The sequence below is a fragment of the Conger conger genome, chromosome 14 (assembly GCF_963514075.1).
Source record: "Conger conger chromosome 14, fConCon1.1, whole genome shotgun sequence".
Classification (NCBI taxonomy): Eukaryota; Metazoa; Chordata; class Actinopteri; order Anguilliformes; family Congridae; genus Conger; species Conger conger.
This window is the reverse complement of record NC_083773.1, coordinates 6968636-6981135: the sequence shown is the minus strand read 5'-3', so window position 1 is coordinate 6981135 and position 12500 is coordinate 6968636. Positions and strand designations below refer to the sequence as shown.

At 51.2% G+C, this 12500-nt stretch overlaps 1 protein-coding gene across 1 annotated transcript in view; it reads right to left on the bottom strand.

Annotated features, from left to right (window-relative positions):
• The window catches only part of nav1b (neuron navigator 1b), a 93330-nt gene that overhangs the window by 21101 nt on the left and 59729 nt on the right, over nt 1-12500 (bottom strand). The window contains 9 exon segments of the mRNA XM_061219641.1: nt 1-23; nt 4791-4868; nt 5733-5756; nt 6663-6715; nt 7536-7712; nt 7977-8104; nt 8646-8690; nt 10599-10985; nt 11471-12222. The exon segment at nt 1-23 is cut by the window's left edge and continues 61 nt beyond it. Of these exon segments, the coding sequence (XP_061075625.1) occupies nt 1-23; nt 4791-4868; nt 5733-5756; nt 6663-6715; nt 7536-7712; nt 7977-8104; nt 8646-8690; nt 10599-10985; nt 11471-12222 (1667 nt within the window).

The window sequence follows — 12500 nt, the reverse complement described above, 5'->3', positions numbered from 1 at the left end:
TCAAACGCAGCGACCAGGTTCGCCTGCAAGTGAGAGAGAGAGAGAGAGAGAGGAGAAAGAGGGGGGGTGAGTGAGAGGGAGAGAGAGAGAAAAAGAGAGAGGGAGGGAGGGAGGGAGATAGAGAGGAAGGGGGAGAAAGAGGGGGGGTGAGTGAGAAAGGAAGAGAGAGAGGGAGGGAGCGAGAGAGAGGGGAAAGAGGGGGAGAGAAAAAATGTAAAAAAAATAAATGTCAAGGACACATCCCATCAGTGTGGTCGAGGGAGGGAAGGAGGGAGGAGGGCAGAAATGAAGAGCGATGGATGAGCCCTTATGAAAAATGGAGGGGAGGACGGTTTTGATGCTGAAAGGAGAAGAAACACACGGTTTGGTTTCGGACATCAGACCTGTTAAACGGAAGCGATCGACAGTGATGACGTCTCTCACGCTAGGCCCACAGCGAGCCACATGCAGCCTCACCAAGGCTCAGGCCTTCACCTCACACACTGGAGTGGGCTGGGGCCTTTACCTCACACACTGGAGTGGGCTGGGGCCTTTACCTCACACACTGGAGTGGGCTGGGGCCTTTACCTCACACACTGGAGTGGGCTGGAGTGGGCTGGGCGTGTGTATGTGTGTATGTGTGCCTGTGTATGTGGGTATGTGTCTATATGTGTATATATGTGCATGTATATGTGTGTGTGTGTGTGTGTGTAGGTGTGCTTGTGTGTGTGTATGTATGTGTGTGTGTGTGTGTGTGTATGTATGTGTGCATGTGTATGTGTGCCTGTGTGTGTGTGTGTATGTGTATGTATGTGTGCATGTGTGTATGTGTGCCTGTGTATGTGGGTATGTGTCTTTATGTGTAAATATGTGCATGTATGTGTGTGTGTGTGTGTGTATGTGTGCTTGTGTGTGTGTATGTATGTATGTGTGTGTGTATGTGTGCCTGCGTGTGTGTAAGTGTGCGTGTGTATGTATGTGTGCATGTGTGCCTGTGTGTGTGTGTGTGTGTGTGTGTATGTGTGGCTGCGTTTGACCAGTTGTAAAGACACTGCTCAGTCCAGTGTGAGGCCCAATCAGAGCCCAGGTTCTCTCAGCCTTCAGCAGGTGGCCAGCGAGGGGGCGGAGTCATGCGACACACAGGGGGCGGGGCCTGGGAGTGACAGTCACACGAACCTGTCCTAACTGCTACACCCAACGTCAGAGGGAGGGGCGCCAGGGACCGGGGCACGGGTGGGCACAGCGTCCCGCCGGCCATACGAAGCCGCGGAGAGGAGGGGAGAGAGGGACAGCGTTAGGGGGAGAGGACGGGGGTCACACACTCACACAGATACACACACTCACACAGATACACACGCACACAGATACACACTCATTATTGGCATTTTGGCAGACGCTCTTATCCAGAGAGACGTACAGTTGATTAGACTAAGCAGGAGACAATCCTCCCCTGGAGCAATGCAGGGTTAAGGGCCTTGCTCAAGGGCCCAACGGCCGTGCGGATCTTATTGTGGCTACACCGGGATTAGAACCACCGACCTTACGTGTCCCAGTCTTGCGTGTCCCACTCAGACACACACACACAGAACAGCCAACACCCCTCTGAAAGCATTCACCTATGCGAGTGTGCTGTGCATCTACACACACACACACAGATACACAGATACACAGATACACATGCGCACACACACACACACAGATACACAGGTAGATACACGCAGATACACACAGAGAGACACACACACACACACACAGATACACATGCGCACACACACACAGATACATATGCGCAGACACACACACAGATACACACGCAGATACACACAGAGACACACACACACACACACACACACACACACACAGATAAACATGCACACGCATGCACACCCACAGGGAGAATAAAGGTCATGAATCTCACATCATACCACGGGCCGCTAAAATGACAGAGAAACATTTGAAGCACGTTGTAGGCAGAAGAAGGTCCTCCTCACTCACGGGCACCGTGACAGGAGCGGACTAGCGCGCTACATCAGAGAGATCGCCGCTCATTACAGCTCTCTCTCTCCGCGACCGCTCGCACGCCACCACCTCCAGAGAGACGGCCGGCGTTCCTCCGAGCTTTCTGACGCGCAGGCGCCCGCATCGGCCTCCGAGGCATCCCGGAGCCGCTCGGCCAGACCACGCGGACGGGCATAAAAACACACACCCGAGCCGCCGCGCCCCTCGCCAAAGTAAAGACGCGTCCGGAATGAGTATAACCCCGCTGACATAACAATTACCCGCAGCACATGTTTATTCACACAAACTAGAGATTCATTCCTGGAGGGTGCCATTTTCACCCTGAGGTACATCTTGTCACTGAGTAATCAATTTAGCTGGACTCCTCCGTATAACATTTGGTTTAAAATAGAGAGCAATATTTATTTAAATGTCCGCCCGGGCAAGAGGGATTCTGCAGCAGATGGTAATAATAATAATTATAATTATAATTATAATTAAAAAAAAATAATTATGTATTATTATGCAAATACTAACATGCTTTGACAGCAGTGATGGTCTTTAAAGCTCAGGTATCACTGTGTAAATTAGTGTGAGCAAAATAGACTGGAAGATGTGGCTTCAGCATAGCCTATGTGTTCTCTCACACACACACACACACACACACACACACACACACACACACACACACACACACACACACACATATTTTCACACACACACACACACACACACACACACACATTTTCACACACACACACACACACACACATTTTCACACACACACACACATTCACACACGCGCGCACACACACACACACACACACACACATGCACACACACACATGCACACACACACATGCACACACACACACACACACACACACACATACACACACATTTACACACACATGGGGACACACACACACACATTTACACATACATTTACACACACACACACACACACACACACACACACACACACACACAGGCCTCAAACCCTTCTTGATCTGGCCTTAAGTGTGGGTCACAGTCATGTGACAAGCTTCAGACGGTAAAAACATGGAGGAGCAGGGCTGGGCGGGTCTGACTGGGTAAAGCTGGACAGGCTGTGTGATGCTGCAGTTTGGTAACTGGGTTGTAATAAGATTGCTGGGTTGCAGGCATTATTCGCAGGCCCTGTTGGGCCTTTGAGTGAGGCGCTCCAAAAACACACCTGCAGGGAACCTTCCACCCACAACCGTGCGACAGCGCCTCACATCAGATTTATGAAAACGGATCCGATAATGACTTCCATTTCGTTTTTTTGTTTTATACTGATTTTCAATTACTCCACCAACGCTTTTCAGAGATTTCAAAAGTTAATCAGGGTAAAGCGATAAAAAAGCTCTGCAAGCATAACCAGTATGAGACCTTACGAAGCCAGACGGACGAAGGGAGACGTCCGAACGCGATACAGCGTGTAATGTAATTCTCCAGGATAAAGGTGTCTGCTGAGCGTATCAACACTGTAATATAATACGGACATAAAATGGCCGCCTGGGATCAACAGACTGTGAACGCGAGCCTGGTTTCCCTCAGATGACCCACAGAGACCCGGTGTGAACCCTGAAGCTGCTTTTCTGTCTTAGAGAGCCAAACAATCTGACAGACACACTGCTGAGAGAAGCAGCTTTGTTTTGCATTTTGTCATCCCTGATCTGAACCTGGAACACTGGCTCTAGAAATGCGCTTTGAGTCCGGATCGCAGCACAACTGACTTCTGTTCTGAAGGAATCCGCTGAAAGGAAGAAAGGAAGCTCTGACAAATGGATTTGTAAGCTGAAACTTTTGCATGTTTTTTTTATTTTTTTATTTTTTTTTGTTTCTACCCGCACCAAGAAAATGTGTTGCATCATATTGTCTGGAGTTTAAGAATGTTTTTCCGGTTTTGGGGTTTATATTGTTTGTAAAGAATAAGCTCCCAGATCGGGCTGGATCCAATGTGATTGCCAACACAGTAAACACACTGAAGGCAAGGGTTTTACCTCAATTAACCCTTGTGTTGTCTTAAGTTCAATGACCCGCCACTATGTTTAGCAGCAGAGAAAACCCCCTAAATGATCTTTTTTCAACTTGAAATTTGATGACAATGTTTGTAATGAGTGACAGGTTGTTTCTCCATGCAAAATAGATTTGAAAAATATAAATTAAATTAAGCTGGTTTATTTTAAGGGTTTAGTGTAGGCGGGTCATTTTTGACCCTTAGGACAAGGGGAGTATACAGAATGTTAAGACTACAGAAGGGTTAAATCAACCACGCTTCCCAATAACACACTAATGAACTGTGACTACACACGGTGGGAAACAGAAGGCTGAGAGTTTGTGGGGGAGGGTAGGGTGGACGCAAACACAGATAATACTATAGATCAACGAGACATGCCGCCGTGTTGGTGTATGATCAGGTGCAGAACACTTTTGTTAATGGAGGGGAGACGACACTTTCAGACTTGAGTCGATCATCTGGTTCTACAGTAAAATCTGTGATACGACGCCTTTGAAAACTGAGGAAAAAAAACGAAAAATAGGAAGGTCAATTGGGTTTAAAAAAACAGGCAGATTTGAACTGACAGCAGATGGCCTTTTTCAGCACAGATCCTCATCACGTTTTGAGGTTATTTTTTGTCCCATACAATATTTGGAGCTGAGACCAGGATTTCGTTAGCTGTTCCTAAACCAGTGCTTTTGGGGGTTGTTGGGGGTGGGGGGTGGGGGATGGGGGCTTAGCTGCAGAGGCTCTGTGGGAAAAGTGCCGGATGCGTCAGGAGACCTACGTTTTCAGACAGCTGACATGTCAGGTTGGCCACCTTCTCCTGGGACGTCTCCAGCTCCCTCCTCAGCTTACGGATTTGCTGAAACGAAAAGTGTCAGTTGAGTCACGGTGTGGCCCTCCACCCCCCCCCTCCCCTGCCAAAAACAGGCCCTGTCCCCCCCCTCCCAAAAACAGGCCCTGCCCCCCCCTCCCAAAAACAGGCCCTGCCCCCCCCCTCCCAAAAACAGGCCCTGCCCCCAAGGAGATGTTCTTCATTCTGCTTGGGCCACGAGTGAAGCTAAGGTCACAGTATTAGAGTCTGTTCCAACGACACGTCCATCTCAACACCAGATGGGAAACTGGTGTATTAACAGCATACCTCTCTGAGATACTACACCCCTGATACCATCGAAGATCATAAATTTATTTATGTAATACATAAAAGCAGTGGGTAAACATTGCTTGTTAAGCTGGTTAGCAGTGGCTATGAAACACGTATCAGACAGATAGATGGCTTCAATTAACCTAAACTATGTAGCTGGATCGTCTTCAGCAACTGCAGTTTCTAAAAACGTTCTGCTTAGCCGAAGTAGCTAAGGAAAGGATGAACCACGTACTGTTTTTCGTACTGCTGCCAAAACAAATTTAACGGCGTGAACAACATTTTAACCTACACCTGCTTTTCAGGTGTATTTTATACCAACCACCAAAACCTGCATCATTCACAGCATATGGGTAATATTAGGCAGGGGGGGAGGTCATGAAAAGGGTTAATGGAGGACATATTGGGGGGGGGGAGTGAACATGACAAACTCTGAAGTGCCTTCAGAGTTGACATCTTTGAAGCAAAACCACTGAGGAACTGGATGAGATTGAGAGTGCGATTGAGATGGGGGGGGGGGGCAGAATGAATAAAGACAGACGAGGGCTGGAGCCTGTGGTAAAGGGGGGGGGGGGCACTTACCTCTCCCTGAATTCGATCTTCCGTCTGACGCAGCATGAGAGACAGAGAGATAGAGAGACTTTAAGCACAGAAAGGAGGGGTGACACAGCAGCTCAGCCAAGGCCGAAGGGAACAGAGAGAGAGGGGGGGGGGGTCCGGGGCAGGGGGGGGGCAGGGAGGGAGGGGGGGGGGGGCTAAAAGGATCACAGGTGTGAACTATTTGCGGCAGAGTCCACACTGCGGTCACACACACACTTGTCGCAGATCGTATTGGCTGAAGTCAGCGAAATGACCTTCCTGGACCCTAAGAGACCCTAAGACCCTGCTTCATCCGCTGGAGAGCCGGACATTCTCAGGGGTTGTAAAACTAACTGCTACAGTTTTCCAGTCTTCCTTACAGACGTTTTCACACATCCCTGAGCTATTTATTCACTGTTGATCTTACTTGCCATTCTGACTGTTTTGTGCAAGGAGGTCTCAGCAAAAAGTAAGAATGGTCTACATAATGAATAATACATTATGGTCTAATGAATGCTGTAAGAAAAAAAGTGTGTGTGTGCATACAGATATGCGTTTGTGTGTGTGTGTGTGTTTGAGTGGGTGTGTGTATTTGGATGTGTGAGTGTGGGTGTGTTTGTGTGTGTGTGTGTGTGTGTGTGTGTGTACGTGTAGTCAGATGCACACAGATATGCGAGGATACATTCCTCTTCCCAATCAAAATAAACAGCTTGCTGATGACGGAGTTAACCTGTAACTTCAGAAACGTTTCGACGACAAGGAAACAGGATCTAGCTGGATGCGCTCTCGTACCGAAGGAGAGATGTCACTGGCCCCCTGCCTCAGGCTAGAGGCACAGTCATCGAACGGAGAGGACAGGGCGGCCATCTTAGAGACACCCAGCACTCCCCCGGAACTTTCCGGAATCTGCCACGGTCTGCATCTCTTACTCACCGAGGAGTAGCTGGATGAAGCGTTGGACACCAAGGACAGGACAGAACCGTGCACTGAGAGAGACCGGGAGGGGGAAAAGAGAGAGCACATATCAACAACTGCCTTTAAAGGTGCTTTTAAAAGAGTCTACTCTGACGTTTGAGCTCAAGTGAACACTTCTCCTGTGCGTCTAAGCTTCTTCTCAATCTCAATACAAAACTTAAAAGATGTTGCACAATTTTCTACAATCTTTCAACTCACAGCAGTCCCATGCATGATGTGAATATGTGATCATCGACACAGATAATATAACAATGCAACCTAATTCACATGTTGTGCGTTTGTGCAAGACTCACTGATCCATAACACCTCCTCAACCAGTAGCTTTTCTAGAAGAGCACACTAAGGTACTGGCACAAATACAGCCCATGGAGATGCACACCAGATAAAAGAAAATAAATTACAGTAATGTGGTAACAATCTGGGTCATATCTGGACTTTGGACATGGCACAAAAAGCGAAGTTCTGGCTAACACTAGGGGGCGAGCTTGCAACATTTAATTATTCAGAACTCTGCAGTTGGAGTACTGCAGAGCCTCCCAGGGCAGTTATTCACAGGGGCAGTTATTCACAGGGGCAGTTATTCCCAGGGCAGTTATTGGCAGGGCACTTATTCACAGGCCAGTTATTCCCAGGGCACAGGCAGTTATTGGCAGGGCAGTTATTCGCACGGGCAAGGGCAGTTATTCCCAGGGCACAGGCAGTTATTGGCAGGGCAGTTATTCCCAGGGCATGGGCAGTTATTGGCAGGGCAGTTATTGGCAGGGCAGTTATTCCCAGGGCACAGGCAGTTATTGGCAGGGCAGTTATTGGCAGGGCGCCTGGGTGTCTCACCGTCCTCCCCGGGTTCGCGGAAGGATCCGGAGCGGATCATGCTTTTGGGCCGGTCGGCCAGCGAGAGGCTGCTGCCCAATGGGGAGGCTCCGTACAGCTCGAAGGCGGAGTCCTGGGCCGGGATGCTGTTGGAGCGGGTTATCCGGGGCGGGGTGCCTCCGTTTGGGGTGGGGGCCACTGCGTGGGACAAAAAAAAAAAACAGTTTAGCTTTAGCGACGCTCTTTAGCTATTCTCTCATTACGGTTAACATTATTAGCTCATTACAAACGGATGGTTAATTTCTAAATCAATTACTCAGCTCACTTAATTACCAGACTTCATACTGTCTGCAAAACCAGGCCTGTACATATCATCTGAGAACCGGCCAACCCTCCACAGACAGTCTTATCTTCCCGCCACGGGAGTGCGGCGAATGAGAGCGGGGGATTGTGGGAACTCACCCACGTTGGTGGGCGGGGCCCGGGCGGCCGGGGGGGAGGGCAGGTGGGGGGGGCTCTGGGAGTCGGTCAGGCTGACGATGGTGTGGGAGTGCCTCCTCTCCTTCCCCTCCTTCTGCACCTCCTGCTCGGGCTGGCTGTAGCGGCTGTGGGGGGAGGGAGGGGGAGGTGGTTTTAACTTCACGACCCTCTTTAGCTCTCTATCCAAAGTGACTTACAGTTGATTAGACTAAGCAGGGGACAAACCCCCCTGGAGCAATGCGGGGTCAAGGGCCTCATTCATGCAGATCTTACGGTGGCGACACCGGGGCTTGAACCAACAACCTTCCGGGTCCCAGTCGTGAACCTTAACCACTAGGCTACAAGCTGGACAGTGATGTTATCGGCATAGCTGTGCAAAGATGAGCTAACTTTACAGTGATCGATTATAAATGGGTTTTCAGCGATTGATTATAAACTAGTTTTCAGTGTATTCTTGGCAGCGCAGACTGCACTTTTGTATCTCTGACACGAACGCTGGCATTCTGCACTTTTGTAAGTAGCTCTGGGTAACAGCTTTGGCGCGGGGACGACAGCAGTGTGAAACCAACGCTAACTGTGCCATTACGCTGTCTCTGAAGGTAATGTTTACTGAGCCATTAACGTCTTTGTTTCAGAAGAAAGAGAGAGGCTTACCTCAGCCCCTTCTTCGGGAGGGTGTTCCGGTCCCTTTGTGAGCTGAGAGCAGCAGAGAAATATATTATTAACGGGCTGACAGGACAGAAGAAAACACAAGCCCACCTGTTAACCCTGCGCGGCAGTGAAGCTATTTCCACAGCCACTCGCAGGTGACGCGCAGAAACAAAGATTGTAATTTCATATCTGGCCCACAGGGGGAGCCCGTGGCACAGATGTGATTTCAGATTTCAGTCCACATCCCAGCTCAGCACCAGGGTGAAAAAACTGAGCTCCAGGAGGGGGGAGAAAAAAAAAAGGGTTGAACCTTTTTCATCTGTAAGACCGCACATACGTGATCAGAACATTCTTAACTAAAGATTCTGATGCTGATGTTGCAATCAGCAGTGATGATTGAAAGCACTGGAGTTCTCAAACCAAAAAAAACATTCCAGAATCCTACTCTTCACTGCGGTACAAGAGGGCGAAAAGGAACTTGTTTCTGCAGAAGTCCTTTCATAGAGAAACTGGGATGTTCACATTCCTTACTTTAGTTTATTTTTTGGGGGGGGGGGGGCAGCAATTACCTTGTGATCACCTCATTTATAAATTCACAATAGTTTTTCTGTTAATTGCAGTACGTTGCTGATATGTTTTACAGTCACCCAAGAGAGTCTAAGAGCAGAACACCGCAGAGAGAGGCACACAGAGACACATGCTGGTTTAATTCCTTCCCAAACGATGTGGATAATGGCTTTTACATTAGTCCTCTTGTTAAATGGACTGCGGAATAATGTCTTCCAGCAGAGAGGGGAGAGGAGGGGGGGGGGATCTATTTTTGGAAGCCACAAGTGTGTCAGGAGCACGGCCCCCTGCTGAGCTGTACTGCTGCAGTGAGTCGTGGGAGTAGGCGCATGAAGACTGGGGTTTTGGGGGGGATGGGGGGGGGGGGTGTGACGCACTGGGGCCCTGAATCCTGCATCACCCCCCCCCCCCCCCCAAAAGAGTCTAAATCAAATCAATCTTATTAGTAGAGTTTTTTTTTTTTTATACAGAGAACTGTCACCAACATGCTTTTCAGAGAGCAGAAGGAGAATTGGATGGAAACCAGGCCTGAACTCCCAAAAAGCAACCCCCCCCCCCCCCCCCCCCCACAAAAAAAGCAGGCAAGTCACCCCCCAGTGGGCAACGTGAATGGATGTATGTTCTGACACGTTTATGTGGATGACTGTCACACCTGGGTCAAATACGTCATTGTTTTGGATTCAAATACTTTTCCGTGCTCAATTGATTTTGCCTGTTGAAATTGAGCCAACCAAAAGGACCAGAAGGTGGGGTTTGCACGTTTTGAGAGTTTTTCATAGGCTCCAATACACCAGACATGCTCAGTAAAGCATGGAAAAGTATTTGAATCCAAAACAATTCAGGTCAGGTGACTCCAGTGTATACGCCCAAATGCGTTTGTGAACGTCTACACGCTTGTGTGTGTGTGTGTGTGTGTGTGTGTATGCCCGTGCGTGTGTGTGTTTGTGTGCGTCTATGACTGGACAGGACTGGAGTTTGTGTGTGTGTGGTGAGTGTGTGTGTGTGTGTGTGTGTATGTGTGTGTGTGTGTGGTGTGTGTGTGTGGTGTGGTGAGTGTGTGTGTGTGTGTGTGTGTGTGTGTGGTGTGGTGAGTGTGTGTGTGTGTATGTGTGTGTGTGTGTGTGTGTGTGTGTGTGTGTGGTGTGTGTGTATGTGTGTATGTGTGTGTGTGTGGTGTGGTGTGTGTGTGTGTGTGTGTGTGTGGTGTGTGGTGTGTGGTGTGTGTGTGTATGTGTGTGTGTGTGGTGTGGTGAGTGTGTGTGTGTGTGTATGTGTGTGTGTGTGGTGTGGTGAGTGTGTGTGTGTATGTGTGTGTGTGGTGTGGTGTGTGTATGTGTGTATGTGTGTGTCTATGCTCTTGTGCAGCAGCGCTTTGGCGACCTCTACCTGTCGGGCAGTGTGATGGACGCCCTGCTGCCAGGCCCCCAGACCCCTCCTCCTCGGCGCTCCTCCTCCTCCTCCCGCTGGGCGGGGCTGGGCGGCACGCTCAGCTGCAGGGGCAGGGACTCCATGCTGCGGTGCAGGCCGGACAGGCGGGGGTAGAGCAGCGGGGAGGCGGAGAAGCAGCCGGGGGAGTCGATGTGCAGGACGGGGGCCGGGCTGGGGGTCAGCCGGGGGGGCCCAGGGGCCCCCGCCAGGTCCTGCAGCTTGGAGTAGGGGGGCACTTTGGGCGGGAGGTCCCGCAGCCCCAGACACGAGTCCAGGCTGCTGGAGTTGAGCTTGTCGGCGTGCGCCAGGCTGGGCGGTCGCCCCACCGCCTTGCTGCCGAGCGCCCTGCGGATCACACACCAGAGCCAGCCGTCAAACCACGAGACAGCACACACACCGGCACCGCCGGCGACTCTGCTGCTGATGGATAATACACAGCAGCTACAAAGTGTGTGACACCGCTCTCTAAAAAAAAGGTTAAACATAAAAATTCCAGAGCCTTTATTAAAAAAAAAAAAAAAAAAACTCTAAAAGCTTTTTTTGTGGGTCTGGAAAGGTTTCAGAAATGTGATGCATTGCTTCAGTGAGTACAGAGGTGTCTTTTTTTTCATGTTTCCTGGCAGGAAATAGAGTTTAACACTTTTAACACTCCCAGTGAAGCAGATCTCCACAGCTAAACTCATGGGAAATGTAGTTCAACACTCCCAGTGAAGCGGAACGCCACGGCTATACTCATGGGAAATGTAGTTCAACACTCCCAGTGAAGCGGAACGCCACGGCTATACTCATGGGAAATGTAGTTCAACACTTGCAGTGGGGCAGGGCAGTACCTGTGAGAGACAGGAGACGATAACTCGGCGTACTTGCTCCCGCTGGACTGCCGCAGCCCCTGCAGTTTGGCGCTGGCCTCCCCGGCGGTCAGGAGGCCCTTCAGGGGCCCGCAGTCGGAGTCCGACGAGGCCACAGCCTTGGCCCGGGCCTTCTCCTTCTCTCGGTCCGTCTGGTTCACCGGGCCCAGGCTGGCGCGGCTGGCCTTACCGCTCGACTCCTTCCCCCTGCTGCCGGTGGAGGGGGTGGGGCTGAGGGCGGGGCTGGGGGTGGGACTGAGGGCGGGGCCGGCGGAGGGGGCGGGCTTGAGGCCGAGCAGGCCGGCGTCCAGGGCGCTGCTGATTGGCCGGGCGGCGGACGGGGGCCGGCCCAGCAGGCTCATGGCGCTGGACTTGGCGGGCCGCGGCAGGCTGCGGTACTGGAGGCTCCCGCGCGCGTTCGGGGACAGGAAGCCCTGCTCCAGGTTCGACACGTCCAGGCTGTTCTTCCGGCTGTCCCCGGCAACGCCCAGGGGCATGATGGGAATGGCGGAGGACTTGGGCGTCTTCCCCACGGTGGCCGAGCCGCTGGAGATGGTGGCGCCGCTTGATGACATCACGGTTGCCGTGCCGGTTGCCGGGGGGGGCTTCCTGTAGCCGAAGGCCCCGGCCGGGGTGGGCCGCACCAGGCCTGAGGGGGGCTTCCCCCGCCCCGCATCCGAGCAGGAGCGCTGCAGCCCGGATGCCTTCACCACCGCCTTGGCCTTGTCCACCGGCTTCGGGTCCGTCTTCTGAGCTGGAGACACGAACAGAACAGAACAGAACAGTCATTCTGTTAGCACCCAATATTTGTACTCTATCTACTGTAGAGACAACTACATGGGGCGACATTGGCTCAGGCGGTAAGAGCAGTCGTCTGGCAGTTGGAGGATTGCCGGTTCGATTCCCACCCTGGGGGCGTTTGCGCATGTGTGCGGGTGCGTGTGGTGTGTGTCTCCATACGTGCATTTGCGCGCGTGTGCGTGTCCGTGTCCGTACGCGGGTGTGTGAGTGA